The following is a 16,405-nucleotide window of genomic DNA, read 5'->3' as shown; positions in this document are numbered from 1 at the left end:
AAATTATGACTCACACGACACTGACAAGACTGTTTGCTTTAAAGCAGTGATCACTTGCTCTGGCATTGTACGCCCTATGATCTTCTTGCTTCCACAAAACGAATAGTGATTCTTAATTAGCTTATTTCCTGCTACTTAAAGCCCTTTCTTCACAATTCAAGGATGTAAAAAGTTATCTTTCAAAAACGTTCCCTAAATCTTACAACTAAAGTTCCAGTGCTTGAAGCACATCTAACGCTTCTAATCAAGTGGCATTACTCTGGCATCTGAAATGGTAAGAGAATGAAAGGTTGAGAAACACCCTGAGAAGAACAATCCATTTCACACGAAAAGTGAATCATCTCTTCTCAAACAAATCTGCACAGTAACCCATAGTGTTTCCAGAGCTTCTGTACTCTTGCAGAATTCCCTTGTAAGCCCCAGATTGGAAAGAGAAGGAGGTCTCGTTCCATTCTGAAAATATCTTATCAGGAACTGATACATCTTAAAGTTTTACTTCAAAAAGAAGGAGTAATGCCTGTCTTACCTTATTCCATGCTTTGTAAACACATCCACTGTCTTCAGAGAATCTTCTTCTACTCCCACATAGAAGTCCATCAGGGATGGCTCAATCCAGTCACAGTTATGAAGGCCTGGCTCTATTGGGACACGAGTGTATTCAATCCCATATTCCTCTAACACTTCTGCAAACACGTGCCTGACCTCTGTAAATAAAAAGAAACTTTAGTAAGGAATCAGATAACCAACTCACAACCCCTGAAAGCTGTTAGCACAGACACATTTTTCCTTCAGTGTCTTAAACATAAAACCTCATTTGACTTTTCTGCTGAAATGGTTTTGTGCATCTGGATCAAAGCGCCCTTTTGAAGTGGAAATACCTGAAAGCATTACTTGTTCAACAACTGCTGTATGTGCCTTGTCTCCCCTTCAGCACTGAGTGCTTAGTCCAGTAACCTCTTCTGAGGTTGGGAGCCTTGTCCTGGAGTAAACCCGCGGTGGCTGTACTGTTGGGAACACACTCTTCACCAAGTCCCTGCCACAGTTCTCGAGTCAGCTGATTGTTAACACAGGGAAATACTGATTATTTTTTTTTTTTTGCCAAGTTTTCCATCTCTATACAAACAATGATCTTAGTTGGAAAACTGAGACACTGGTACTTGCCTATAATATACATATGAAAAACAAGCTGAAACCCACAGATAAAGATTAGAATAGAAATACAACCAACAGCACAACTTTTGTAGCACCCAATCTTCAATCTCAGAGGCTAACTTGTCCAAGGTGGGAACACAACTGCAATTGTAGAGCCTTACACAAATCCTATAAGGTTTATTGTCCAGGGAGCCATGGCAAGAGTGGGGCTTCTCATCTGCTTAGTGCTGGAAAGAAAAGGAGTGTTTGCTTACTTGGGAGAACGTGAATGTGCTGGTGTCCATCCATGTGAGTAGGTAGGTGGCCTGTTAGCTCATGGAACAGATCCACCTGGGCCTTTAGCTCCTGCTTCACCTACACAGCAGAAAAGGATTAAAGAAAAGGCTGAGAGCAGGAGGGTGCGAGGTGGGTGTTGGAGACCTTGCTTGCTAGTACTTGGGATATGGCACTGAAAGGCACGAAGTGCTGGCTGGGTAATGGCGCTGGACTGCCTGGCATCCTTCCTAAGTACAGGTCTCCTTTCGGCTCTGGCTGAGTGGATGATGCTGCTGCTGTGATTTTTTATTTATTTTTATTTTTTTAAAGCTATGATATTTGAATATCCATTTCCCTTTACTTTGAAAGGCAGCTTTGGTCACTAGAACACACCCATCCTTGCTTAACAGTGCAAAACCAAATATCTGCCTAGAGAATGAGAGCCTCTCAAGATAACACAGAGTCTACTGAGAAGTTCTCTGGCATTTTCCCTTTATTGATCGCAGGTTCTTCACAGGTATCTGCTTCAATATCTCTTCTGCCTCCTCAGATAAGTAGTTAACAAGCACACTAGTGTATGTTTTAAAGAAGCAGGGAGAGTGAGTTGTCAAAGACTGCATCGATTTTAGCAGCATTACGTGTAGGACACAGAAAGCCAATTTCAGATGCCAAGGCACCACAGCCTAGATTCACCTGTAAGCACACTTACAGACATGACCTACAAAAAGATGTTCAACTATTATGTGCTGGAATAAGTGTAGGCTGAGCTGTATCAGGAAAGCAAGTTGCACGTGCGTAATGTTACAATATGATGGAAAGCAAAGCAATAATAGCAGGGGGGCAAAGTCCCACGCTGCAGTGTACTGCATACACCTGAACTCCCTTGGGTTGCCCCCACCTTCCCACCAGGTGCTCAATCACTGCTTCAGGCCATGACTTAGTGATTCTGCTATGTATGTGGCTTTCTCCTACCTCTGACATATTTAGGAGGCCTTTTGATAGAGCTGTTCTGAATCCCATTTTCCCATGAAAAAATCCAGCTTCACTGAGGAGAGAAGAGTTTGTCTTGAGCGCCTCACATACAGGGGAGCCCTCAGAGAGGTTGGCGTGCAGTCCTATGGGGATGTTGTATCTGTAATAGGAATAAAATACCTCTTAAACTTTACACCTCTACCTCCCTCACTGCATCAAAAGCATGAGGCTTCTGTGAAATATCCAGACTAATCCAGATTATTGTGGTCGCTTTGGACCTTTTCTTTTTTAGAAAGGAAATCAGAATAGCCCAGAGCAGAATATATCCAGATAACAAATCTGTCCAGCCTATGGTATTCCCCAACAGCGTTCTCATCCTGGCTCACGTGAAGAGAGCAGCCGTGATACATCTCAGAATAAATTTCATATCTGTATTAAAAACTATAACTAACTGTATGGTATTAGTATCTGTCCTGAAGTTACTAGCAAATGACAGAAAAATCTGAATACTGCAACCATAACACTATAATAAGATGGAAAGCACAGCAATAACAGCAGGACAGCTAATTCTTTAGCTGCAGCAAATGAGAACAAGTCCAAGTGCAGCAGCCATGGACGCAGAAACAAAGGAAAAAAGATGCTTACATTTGGAAGGCTTCAGGTATGCAGGGATTTCCAGCGAGGTACCCTCATCTCCACTGCCAACCCTTACACAATGCCTGAGAAGGGGTTGATCGTGGCTCCAACCCTTCCAGTCACCCAGGTGCACTGCATGCACTTGAGCTCACCTATGTTTGCCCTGCCTTGCCACCAGGTGCTTGGTCACTGCTTCAGGCCATGGCTCAGCACTACTGCTACAGCAACTCTTTCAGAAAACAATTAATAAACTCCAGAGCTTATACTACTGAAAAAACCACCTTTATAAAATTTCAGTCTTACTTGACAACTTCATCCAAAGTTACACATAAGTGGAATCCAGCTGTACCTAAATAGTGCCTAAGGCAGCCATTATGGCAACAGCAAAGACTACAAGTGTAAATATTTTCTGAGTTTAAGGGTAACCTGGTGTGTATGGCAACTGTTGAGTCACAGCCTGAAGCACTGATTGAGCACCTGGGGACAGGACCCAGCCAGCCCTGGGAGCACAGGTGAAGGCAATTCAGCTGTGGGACAGGAAGGCGCGCAGCCTGGCTGCACCTCTCTTAGCATTTAAGGGCTGAGTGCCGCTGGGGAAGGGTCTCTGCTTGGAGATCCTTCTCTTGTTAAGTCTTTCCTGTGAGTCTAGATCTTCAGAGACAGGTGAGCACCCTTCCTTTTCTTTGTAACACCACTCTATCCATGCTGGTTCTCAGGTTTGTGCTGAGCTTCATTACCACCTCTGAAATTCTCTGAGGGTGGACAAAATGATGCTTTGAAACTTCTTCCAAGACACGCTCTCTGACCCAATAAGCTGCTGTTCTGAAACTCATTAGTGAAGTGCAAAGTTGCTGGGGACTAAAGGACTGTGGATGGGTTGGACCAGGTCAGGGTAAATGACTTCCTTCCCATTCTAAGACATTGTAGGATTGAAATTCTTTCCTCCTGGTTCCTCCATGTCTTGTGCTAAAGGACTATGGTTTAGGCACCTGACCTGGTTTAGGCTCTTTCTTAGTGTATGGACAACTCTGAGAAGAGCTGAAGCAGAAGAACATCCCTTTCCTCCCATGACCTGCTGTGTACTTCGAATGAGCCTGAAGGTAGAGGGGGAATTCATTCTTTCAGAAATCTCAGGTTCTTTATCCTTTCTCTGGGAAGTTCTGACTATGTCAGCTGATGGCACTTCTTGCACTATCGCCACTGCTGTCTAGAAGAAAAGGATGCATGTGCTACCATGAATTAGCAGACAGAAAACTGTCTGTTGAGCACTTGCCTTCTTGTGATGTAGGAGGGCAAGAAATGAACAGCTGGGCCCTGTCGTGTTGTCTCCCAAGGGCATCAAATGAACCTCCAGTTGTGCAATGCTGTGAGCAACGCTATTTTCAGGAAAAGGCAAACTTTTCTGACAGGTGTGGGACACCAGGGAGCCAGGCACTGTGCTGCACTGCATTAGAGTTGCTTCTCTGCCTGAGCTGAAACCAGCCTTGGAGCTGGGGAATGTGCAGAATGTGGAAGTGCAGAGAGCTGGCTCTGTTCTCACTGTAAGGGGAGACTCTCTCTGTAACATTAGAGCATTTTTCAGAGCTTTGGTAAACACCAGCTGAATATCTTAATAGTTTTCTCCTAGAATTAGTCTTGGCTGGTTTGAGTGACTGTTGGTGTGAAGGAATCTGAAGAGGAACCGTTAGTGTTTAATAGCTCTGGGATACAGGCACCGAAACCAAAACTCAAAACACAGCATGTGAGAAACTTCGGAAGAAGTACTGATCTATGGGAGATGCACAGAAGCAAACATGCCAGGAGAGCTTTAAGGACATGAGAAGGTGGACAACTCACTGGGCACAGCAGGGTTCTGCTTCTAGATTGCACTTTCCTGTTTCTCTGGATGCAATGAGTCAGGTGATGCTCCTTCCAGCACCACGTGCCCAGGGGCTCAATGTTCATCCCAAACAATCCTGACACTGCACGAGTCTCTGAAGCCCTAAGAGCAATGAGATGAAAACGAGAGTAAAACTTCAATATTACGGTAACACCTGGGCTGTGCCTCAGAAGACTGGGATCCAATAATGCTCTATCTAAAGCCCTGACACTTGGCTTTTAAGACTGAACCTGCAGGCTTTCTTCTACTATTAAATAACACTGCACTAGCTCTTCAGAGTACTCTGGAGTGTCTCTCACCAGAGACATGTAGCTTCTGTAACCAAAGAATAGTAAGGCATGCTGTGTTGCAGGAGAGAGCAGACAAAAAGGCAGGGAAAAAAGTCAAGGGAACTTCCCCTACACAAACACAGCTGTCCAGATCTTTTCAAAGGCAATAAAATACCTGCTATTTCATTAGCAGAAATGCTGAAGCAGAGACTGATACTTCAGCTCAGCATGTGATGCCACACTGGAAGCAGAGTTCAGCTACGGTGGGTCTGCCCTCATAACCAATCCTCTGCCTCAGGCATTATGGATAAGGCAGAATTTGTGCTGATTCTGTTGCCAATCAAATCCAACTGCTAGTTGTCCTACCCAACATAAAATTTAAAAGGATGAGCACTGAGACTCAAGCAACAGTTTCTGCTATAAGAACTACAGTAACAGCTACCACTGCCAACACAAAACAATATGGACACAAATCTATGAGGTGGTCTCTCTAAATTAATTCTATTTGTTGTTTTAAGCGACAATGACCCTTCCACCTCCTTTTTGGAGGCTGGAGTCTAGATGTTGGCAAGCCTCTCCTGATGCACAGATTTAATCACAGATGTGGTGATTGTTGAAAAAGTGCGTTTTTTGGCTGAGAGTTTGCTCTTTTAAGTGGAGTTATTTTGCTCTTTATATCTCTTGTAGCTTCCATAGATATAATCAGGAGACATTACTAGTGAAGCAACCAATGTAGATATGGCCCTCGACAATTCTCCTTCACTCACTGCAGCTCAGGCAAGCTGAAATTTTGGATACCCATGAAATAGAGGAAATACAACCAGATGAACTGCTTCCTTTTCAAGTAGTTGCTTATTTTGCCACATGAGTGCTCTGAACAAATCTCTGCTGAGGCAACAGGTTTTTGTACAGTTGCATAAAGGGTCCCCTGTGTCCCTGAACTGAGTCACTTTAAAATGCTGCCAGCTTTGTTGCACGCTTCTGAGTTTGGTGCATGAGCAGCTGTGCCCTGGCTCCTGACTGGCCACTCTGTTCAGTCCCTATGATCCCTGAAGCTGCTGTAATCACTGTGGAAGTTACTTGATTTCCCTAATACCAGACCCTTGCCAATTCTTTGCTCAAGGCATACTCTGGGGTAAGCATGGCACTTATTCTTTTCCCTGATGGGTAAACAGATCCCACCTTCAACATCTTGTTTGTACCTTATCTGGGAAATCACTGTTTCATTGGGCTTCAGACCAAGCGTGATGCAACTAAGGGCCTCACATAAATATCCAGACATCCTGTTTCAGTAATTATTCAAGTGTCTGAATCCAGACAAAGCAAAGCCATGCTCTATGTGAAGAGCACATATTAGTTTTTCAATGTGGGCATTTGCATGTTTGTTTGTTTTGTACCCACTGCCTGCTTTCACCCTATAGCAGCATTTTGTCTAACTGCATCCTATCAAATACCATCTTGGCTTGCTCTATCACTGCTAAGGACTTACTCTTGTAGACAGAAACACCCCATATCCTCTGTAGTGTTAAGAACTGGTTCTGTACATTGTGTAAGGATGTACCTTTATTTTCAATTAAATTTTTGTATCAGTTGAAGATCTACTGTCCATGATTCCACATCATCAAAAAGTGCTGGGCCCTCTGAAATCAATCTGATTTGGGATTCCAGTTTAAGGCCTCAGCACGCTGTCCTAAATCCAAAACTCAGTTTGACAGCAGAACTGCCTGCCTGTGATTAAAAGTCAGATAAAGCAGGTGATGAGAAGCATGAGAGACTTCTAGATTTATCAGACATCGACTGAAGGGTCAGAATTAATTCACAATTTACACACACATTTTGCAATTAGTGTTGATGGGAAAGGAAGAGGAAAACATACACAGCAATTAAATGTGGTTTTGTTAGATTCTTCTGCTAAATGTACCCAGCTGTTGTGGGGGCTTCAGCTTTTGTGTAGCTGAGATTAAGCAGAGGAGAAGGGGAAGGAAAAAAAAAAAAAAAAAAGGCAGGAAGTCTGAAGCTGTGCTCTAAAATTTGTCACTATTTAAGTGTTTGGACATAATAACCTAGAAAACAGGAAGAAGGTCCTAACAGTCACAACTGGGCTGGTAAGGGGCGGTAAATAGCTGTAGGTCTCTGCATTTCTGCCATCTCTGTATGTGTTTCTATGGAAAAATGAAGACACGTTTTCAACAAAATAACCCTTCAAGTCCATAAATCTCTTCTCTGGAAGAAGCACCAAGAGCAATGTCTCAAAGTGGGGCTTGATAAATATATGAGATTATATTACATGGATAACCAGGACATCGCTTCAGTCTTATGCCCCATCAAGAGAAAACTTTTCGAGTTACTGATAACAAAGTAAGTCTGTTCTTCCTTCTGCTATTCTCACTGTGCACTGCTCTAGCAATTGTTATCATCTGTCATCTGACAGTGAATCAGGCCTCTGGTGAAACTACACTTTTGCCTGAAATAACCAGATCCTTTCTTTCAGCCCAGTTGTGGAAACAAATAAGAAAAGCCTGAAATCCAAAGCCTGAATGTTAGGAAAGGTGAATTATTGACTCCTTGGTTCCGCAATTAGTTTGCATTAGAGCTGGTAAAACCACCTGCTGACAACTGTCAAACTTCTGTCAAGTCTTCTAATTAAAACTCAGGGCAACAGATGGCATACCTAGAAGCCTATGGGAAAATGCAGGAAATAGTAGAATTCCAGAGGAACAGTATTTCGTCTTGAAGGATGCAAGGAGTCGCAAAGTGCTTAAGAAAAACTATCCTGCAAGAAAAGCTGCCTTGTTGCAGGCATTAACTTTCCCTGCATGCAATTAATTGAAGACAGGAGGAGAGCTCAAAACATGCAATGACAGGCAGCCACACCATAATTTATCAAGAATTATACATGATCTCCACAAGTCACTGAAACACCAGCACTCTGACAATCCTGGCATCATGTGTGCAAAAGATCACAATGCTGCAATGCACACAGGAAAGCACGACCTGCTTACTTCAAGCTTCTTTTCAATTGGTGATGGATCCAGCCTCCCAGCTTACATTGCTGTCTAGTCACAGGCTGAAAGCTCTGCTGTGGAGTTCTCTTTCTCTAAAAGTGTGGTCAGGCACTGGAATGGGCTGCCCAGGGAGGTGGTGGAGTCACCGTCCCTAGAGGTGTTCAAGGAACGTTTGGATTTTGTGTTGAGGGATGTGGTTTAGAGAGAACTATTGGTGATAGGTGGATGGTTGGACTGGATGATCTTGATGTCTTTTCCAACCATGGTGATTCTGTGATGTGTGGGTGTGGTACTTCTTAGATGGGTAGCTATGGGATAACACAAACATGGGGGTGGAAAAAACAGGGCACAGAACCCAAAACACTGTAAAATTTAAACATTCACAGTGAGATAGGGGACAACACCAAGTAAGGGAAAGAAGGAGTAAAAGGAGTAAGAGTGGTGAGACAGTAAAGCAGTGAGTCATACTTTTTCCCCTCCTAATTTTCTTGCATCATGGCACTGCAAGATGAAGATTAAATGTTATTTTTAATAAGTCTGGCCTATATGTCTTAGGGGTGACATGATTTTATTTACATGTTCCGATGTCAGTTTAATATAGGTATGCTAGCACCACCTGATTTGAGTCTTGCATTAGACAGATCCCTTGCCCCATGCCTGCAAACACTTTCCCCATGCATGGGCAGGATTGAACACAGCTGCAGGAAATTACAGGCAAGTGAGGAATTGTAGAAACTGGCTCATTAATCTTCAGTGCTAACAGATGTTTCCAAAGTCACCCAGCTTATATTCTCAGAAATAGATTTAAATATATGTAATTCACATGTACAATTCAAAATTACCCTCCAGAAGAGCAAAACTGCAGCAGCATGTTGCAGCTTCTGCTGTCACTCACCATACAACTTGGCTTTTTTTTTTTCAAACAACCATATCAGCTGTTAGCACAAGTGTTGTGACCTGGATTCAAAGATGTTTTTAAACCTCTGATTACACAGCCTACATTCTAGCTATGGAAATGAGGCCAGGTGGATTCTATATTTAAAAGCCTTCAGCTAAAATAGTGGAGCTATTACCAGAGCTTTAGGGCTTGAAGGGCTTCATGGTGCCTATATGTCTGAGAGATGTGCTGGCTTTATCTCCTTGTTTTACATTTCATTCATTTTACTTACTAACAGGATTTTAGGTATCTCAGCAGTGTTCTGCCTAGCTCTGCTGCCTTTCCCTTCATCAGCCTAGGGATGGTTCCCCTCCCAGTGTTCATGTGCCATCTCCAGCCTTGTTAACAGAAGACCAATCTGCTGTTAACACCACACCCTGACTTTCCTGCACCACCCAATGTTCATTTTCACCAGAGAAGCTGCAGGCAATTTCCAAGTACCTTGAAAAGCACAGTAATAAGGAGGAGTAATAAGGAGAACCTTTGCAGAAGATGTATCTGAAGCTTAAATTCTCAGTGTTTCTAGTCCTAGTACAGCTCCTTTCCTTTTTCTGTTTTCCTGATTTTTTTCTCAGCCTTACTGCTCTGGGATGCGTTCCTACTTCAAAGTCCCTGCCCACATAGAAGCTAAAAGCATTAGCTGGGTTTTACCTTCTAAACTGTCTATTAAAAGACTTGCTGGGCTAGCCCAGGAGAACAACGCATGCTATTGATTTGCTACTCTGTCAGATGCGCCACAAACCTCTGAAAAATTTATGAAGGAGCAAAGGTATGTACAACACAGACAAGAGGTATTATGGGGGGATGGTGGCTTTTGGTTTTGATTTCTTTGTTTGATCGTGGATTTTTTGTTGTTGTTATGGAGTAGGGAGTCTTATTTGTTTTGATCTTGTTTCACAAATTGATTTATCGATTTTTTTTTTAAATGAATAGAAACATTGATTTTATTGGTTTTCTGGTTGAAAAAGCCAAGCATTCTGCTGACCTTCTGCAGAATTATACCTTTTCCAAATTCTGAAAAGAGCCTGGCTGTCCTCATGCTCAATCTGTTCAAATGCATTGAATTAAATTAGATGTAAAGGTTTCTACAATTGTGTCCCAATGGTTTTAGGGTTAGGACTTTGGTCTGAAAGTGTAGCACAGGCTTTCATTCCAATGGTATGTATGTTTTAGAAATATGGCAAAAGAAAATCCAACAAATTCAAACTATACAAGTAAAACTGTAAGTGGTTTTCTATTTACCTTAATAGAATGGCCAATGCAGATAATTCCAGAGGAAGAGCCACATTTGGGGTATGAATTACCCCAAGTTGAGTAACCCTTTCTTTCCCAAGAAAGTGGTTCAAAGGACGTTAGTAAAGATGCCCAGAATCCAACTTTCTTATGCCAGCCTAGATTCTGATACAGTGTTCATACTGGAGCAACTGAACAGGCAGCTTGACGAGATTAGCTTTCTTTGCGATAGCCTGAGTAGGCTGTCCACACAGGAGCTAAAGAAAGTAGCTTACCTCATTGCCAGTTTGGCTGCATCTGCTGCAGCACTTCCATTGACCAGAAGGGACACGTTAGATACAGCTCCAGCTAGGAAACACTCCACGATGCCTTGGTTTCTCTGAGGGCAGTAGCCAAAGTCATCTCCAGTTACTATTAGCTTTGCCTGAAACATCCTTAGAGGTCATGGCTAGTTTAAAAAAAAAAAAAAAAAAAAAAAAAAAAAATCAGCAATTTGCAAATTGGAAGCAAGGAGAAAAAGGCAGGCTCAGCGAGGTCAAACCCAACCGTGACACAGCTCTTTGTGGACTCCCGTCACTTCAGCCTGCCTGCTGTCTCACAGTTTGTACAGCAGCTGGATTGGTGCACGGTCATCAGCTCACACCGTGCCTGCTTCCTGAAAGAAAGCACCAGAGCTGCCTTCTGCAGAAAGGCAGGCCTGCCAGCACTTTGCACTGCACTGAACTGCATAAAAGATCAGGGGCTCTATGCGCTAGTTTAATAGCTCGAGGGCGCGTCAGAGGGTTCAAATTCCCTTTCCCAAGCCTCACCCGCAGGGCCCGGAGCGAGGCGGCAGAACTGCAGAATGCCTAGGGCATCCCGCCGGCCCCCAGCACGGCGCGTCCCTCGAGGACACGGCGCCTACCTTCTCTCCTGACCGCTGCCGCCGCCGTGCACGCAGCGCTCCCGGTCGCCGCCGCTTCGCAGTGCCGGTTCTGCCGGCGGAGCTCCGCACGTGCCTCGCCGCCGCACGTCCCACCGCTCTTCGTGCGCAGCCCCCGCGGGCGGCTCGCCCGAGCCGAGCGGCTCCTCCTCGGCGCTGCGAGCGGCGGGACCTTCTGGCGGCCGTGGCGACGCAGGAGGGAGGCTGGGGGGAGGCACCGGGCGCCGCGCGAGACGGCGAGGAGCGGTGCGGAGGCGCCCGGGTCGGCCTCGGCAGGTGCGGGCGTCGCGTGTGGGGAGGCTCGTGCCGGCGGCTGCAGGTGCTGCGAGTAATTCCGTTAGGCGCTCCGAGTGCTCCAGTGCAAAATGAACCGCCCCGACAATGCCGCGAACGCGCGGCTCCTCGGTCCGTGATCCCCACCGTACCGCTCGCATCTTTCCGCCACCTTGGCTTGTCGGCGGTGTGAACTCTGCGGTCTCAGAACTTCATTTCAGCCAACTTTGCTCAGGAAATCCCCACAGATCTCGGCTCCCCACTGGGGAAGGGCAGAGAGAACAGAGTTCTGGGAAGGGCCGCTCCTAACAAGTGCTGTCGCTCAGGGTTGGATGTAAGCCAGTTCTCCATCATGCTGTGTGTAAAATCCTGCTCGTCCTCGCATTCAACTGCCATTTTTCCTTACTGTAGAAAAATTATTCTTGACCGACCAGAGTGAAAGTGAAAAAACGCACTGAGTAGCTCAGAAATGTTGAATGGGAGCTGTTATCAGCCCGCAGAAGGAAAACATGAAGTTCCAGCAAAGCAGAACACGTCCCTTCTCAGTCTGTAATGTTACTTCAAATTATTCAGCCATTCCCATTATAGCAGAAAAAATAACAATCTGATGTTTGGAGCAGGGAAAGGGTGACAGTTCAGAAAGCACTGGGATCACACGTCTGTGAATTCAGGGTTACCGTTAACCTCTTCTAAGGAGCAGGAGTGCAAAAATGGGAGGTCTGCCCCCTTAGTGACTCATTTCCCATAAGAAAGATTACATGGAATTAATTTTTTTTATAAGAGAGATATTCAAAAGTATTAGAGAACTTGCTAAATCTGGCAGTATCTGCATTTCCATCACTTCACAGCAGTGTACTTCTGTTACAGATGAGTTTTTCATGTTCTGTAAGGGCTTCCAGTGCCCTTGGCATTTCTGAGCGGATATTTGCGCGCTGCTACTTGCTTCCTCTTCTAGATGAAGCTCTCATTCACCCATGGCTTCATTTACTGATGAGGGCTATTACTACAACAGATTAAATCAGCATGGCCCTGAAGTAATGTCATGAATCAATAACAGATGCATCTTTCCCTTACCAATGCAAACTCCAGGGTTTTCTGCCTCCTTTCTAATACTACCAATGCCGCTTGACTCTGCACAGGTGAGAGATGCTACATATGAATCTTAAACAATGTCTGGCTTCTCAACCTTCTTAATCTTAGTGTGCATTTAACACTGTTAACAGTAACATCCTTCTTAATCACTGAATGAAGTTCCTGGAGGCTTTTCTTATCTGACTTTATTAATTATCCATTAACCCATCCTGTGATTGGACCTTTCCCAAGATCCTGTACTTTGTAGCTCACCCTCTGCACAGTCTTGAGGAAAGCAGACTCAGCGTGGAACTGAAAGGCAAGGCAGACTTCCTCTGGCTACACTCCGATCTTCTTTTAAGTAATGGATGAGGATATTGGACAGCACTTCTGGTGGCACTGCCTGAGCCAGGATATGCATTAAGCACCGGCCGCATCTTCTAGCAACCTTATCTTAGTCACAGAAGCTAGCAAGAACTTTCTCCATCCTCGAGTCATGGTACTTCACTGGTTTTGAGCTTCAATTTCTTTCCTCAAACTTCCATTTATTCAATAGCAGATTTAGAGGGTTCCTGCATTTTACAAAAGCCTTCCTAAATGCAAATACTTCAAGCGAACTGTTTGCTGACACAGAACATGCATGTTCTTTTTCTTGTTCCCTCGCTGCCGTGAGTTACTTCATTTGGGATTACAATGGTAGCACAGTAGAACTCCATTTTTCTTATCTTTGAACATCAAATTTTGTTCAAAGTGTGAAATGTAAAAAACAAGGTGTTTGAGTTAAATGAAGTAAAATCCACTTTAAATGAAAGGATGATAACATTTTCTTTTCTAATCCACCCTGAAAGATTTAAAAATTACTGCAAAGGCAGTGGCTACTGTAGAAATGTTTAAGTCTTTGCACGACTGTAAAGAAGACTATTTTCAGAGGGAGAAAAAGACATTTTTGTTCACATGGTCACTGCCTGTCTCATAGTCTTGTTTTAGTTAACAGCGAGATGCCTTGGCCAGTTTCAGCCTCCTTTGCAGCAGAGGTATAGGTTCTCCTATACTTCCAGTGTCCAGTGTCTTCTGCTTATTTAGCTATTTACCTCATTCTTACATTCTACTTTTGTCTACTGAATGCAGAATTATAAACAGCTGATTTGGAGTATTTAATCCTTAAACAATGTGGGCTAAGTAATAAGCTGCAATTCTAGAAATTTTTCACAAGCTACATCTCTTGTCATTTTGATTTCTCCTTAGGTAACAGCATCCTGTTGATATTACTACTGCTTATTATTTGTATTCTAGCCATGCTTACTTAGAGGTCACAGAAGAGGTCTAATGTAAGACATGCCAATGGATACAAATATTTGATCTGGAATGAGGTTATAACTCTACATTCATCAGCATGGGTGCAAAAGGAGACAAAAAACAACACAGCTTGTTTACAGGCCTGATTCTCTAATGTTACTCTCTTGTACTCAGTAGTTTGTCCTTACTGCCACCAGTGAGAGGACGAAGCACACAGAAAAGTCAATGGAAAAGCTCATTCAGACTTATTTTTGCATCAGATCCTAATAAGGTCAGAACTGTGCCCCATATATTTTGCCTGGCGTTACTGACAGTCCAGGAAAGAGAAACCAGGCAATGTTATTGCAGTGTTCTTCATAAATCAGAGGCTGTCTATATGCAAAGATGCACTACTTTCTGAGGTGTACATCAATCCCAGGAGTTGTCTGCCATGCTACCTTGGTTGTCAGTCACTGCTATTGTTGCACGCAGCAAACAGAAAACTTATAGCATTTTATAAAAAGGCCAATATAAAAAGAAGGAAAATCCTTTTCTGTAATACATTTCTTTGGATTAGTGTATTCCCTCTGAAATTTTCATGTGCTACAGATTTCCCATTCCTGTACACCAAAATTACATTAAAATCTGCTTTTCAGGGACGGCCAGGTTGTACTTAGAGGTGCACCTGAGTGGAAATTGTAGGTGCTTTCAGTCCTTGAAAATCAAGTATATGAAATGACTGCAGGGTTAAGTGTCTGAAAACAGAAGGCACTGTAGTTGCACACCGTATACTTCGCTTTTGCAGCACTGCTGAACTATTGTGTGTGTACAGAAGCAGCACAATGAGATTCCTATGAATATGCTGTCGTTTCCATTCCCAACATGCACCATTAGTTAATTTCTGTGTCAAGTTTACCTGCCACTTACAGCATTCTGCTAGAAACTATGGTGGGCCCTGTAGCAATGAGGTGGCTGTTAATTGCCACGGGTGTTCAGCATTGATAGGGTTCTTTGTTGGCAACTGTTCTAACCCAATTACATTTCTAAAGTACAACTGAAAAGCATCGTAGGGAGTACCGTGTAAACAGTACTAAATGCACTAAGGCTGAGTGACCTCCCAGAAAGACAAACAGGTGCTAGCTAAAGCCCCATATGATTGATTTTCCATGGCTAAAATGGCAACTACAGACATCTGTTTTTGCCATATGCGTAACAAGTGCAAATGTGAGCTCCTGTCTTAGCAAGGTTTCTTAGAATGACAAAGAAATATAGCATTTGGCTATCAATGTAAGACTTTTGTGTGTGTGTGTGTGTGTGTGTGTACTGGGACTATGAAGTTTTAGTCCTCAGGTAAACACACCGGGCTTGTGTGCATGCACGCAAATGTGAACATGTCACTGAGTTTAGGACACAGGCTTCTTGTAAGGTAAGTATGACATTTAAGTCAGAAATTGTTCTTAGGTCAGATACACAAAACAGGCCAGCATGAAAAAAACCCTGAGCATTCAAGTGAGTGTAATCACATGGGTAGAAAACAACCTCACAGATTGGTGGAAGAGATAAAGTGTCATCTGAGCATCTTACGATGTTTCTTCCAGCCAGCAGTACTAATGTGTTTTCTAAATCATCCCGTGATAGAAAAGTATGATGTTGCAGTTCTGTGCTGTTGCCAACGCAGAATACAATCCTTACAAATAATTAAATCCCAAGGCAGGTGCTCTTCTACATGTTGCTGCATTGCTAATAAGATAAAAAGTTTTTCCTCTGTTAAATGATGCTGATTTTGGGAGCGTCACACCAGACCGTTCCTGAGATACGGACCAATTCAGTGATGAGTTCCAGAGGCAAAAGCTAATGGACTATGTAGGAGTTCCTGTGTCCTTTATCCATAGCTGTTCCCTATTGGTAAAGGAGGCTGTTATTATCTGCTGGGGGGAAAATCCTTCAGTCTCCAGCACCATGCAATGAAGTACAACGCTTTCTTTATCCAGTTTCCTGTTATACAGAATAGGTACTAATAATCTCTTTGTATTAGAAGAAGTTTACAAAAGGAACTGAAACACAGCAGATGAACTTTCAGGTGCAAAACCAGACACGATCACCACCACCAGCCACACAGCAGTCAGCATTACTCTGCGTGGCACTTACACCCCAGCGCGAGAAGCTCTAACGCAGAGCTACGCTATCACACACTTTGCTCTGTGTTTCCTTGCGAGGCCTGTCGCCAGCGATTATTTCTCTAACAGTCCCGACTACGCGTTAGATGAGAATGCTGCTGTAACGAACCTGGCAGGCTGTCCTCTGACACCCAATTTTCAGCAAGGGGAAGCTCCTCGTGAGGAAAGCGCACGGATTTCCCTGTGCCCTTGGGAGCACCCAGGGGGTGATAACGCTCCGTGCCTGGCCACGGCCGCAGCAGAGGTCGGGAGCTATGCAGACAGGCGCTGAGGCAGGCGAACCGAACGGCCCACAAAAGCCCGATTCCGGCGCAGGGCCCCGCCCGGCCCGTCGCTGAGGTAAAAGCGT

General features: G+C 44.0%; 1 protein-coding gene across 2 annotated transcripts in view; it reads right to left on the bottom strand.

Annotated features, from left to right (window-relative positions):
• The window catches only part of YDJC (YdjC chitooligosaccharide deacetylase homolog), a 20,876-nt gene extending 4,471 nt beyond the window's left edge, over positions 1-16,405 (bottom strand). The window contains exons 1-6 of one of the 2 annotated variants that reach the window (XR_006177805.1): positions 16,166-16,405; positions 10,614-10,786; positions 2,380-2,539; positions 1,407-1,506; positions 879-1,054; positions 632-704 (exon numbers count right to left, since the gene is read on the bottom strand). Coding sequence is in view for 1 of the 2 variants with exons in the window: in XM_042865361.1 (XP_042721295.1) it covers positions 527-704; positions 1,407-1,506; positions 2,380-2,539; positions 10,614-10,771 (596 nt within the window). In the remaining variant the exon portion in view is untranslated. Of the gene's footprint in view, positions 1-526; positions 705-878; positions 1,055-1,406; positions 1,507-2,379; positions 2,540-10,613; positions 10,787-16,165 lie in introns of those variants that run through there. The other variant, XM_042865361.1, reaches the window with a different exon arrangement.

The sequence above is a fragment of the Lagopus leucura genome, unplaced genomic scaffold (assembly GCF_019238085.1).
Source record: "Lagopus leucura isolate 7727_CA_CO unplaced genomic scaffold, USGS_WTPT01 Super-Scaffold_806, whole genome shotgun sequence".
Taxonomy (NCBI): Eukaryota; Metazoa; Chordata; class Aves; order Galliformes; family Phasianidae; genus Lagopus; species Lagopus leucura.
Note: the sequence above shows the minus strand (reverse complement) of the source record. Positions and strands in the feature narration are given on the sequence as shown.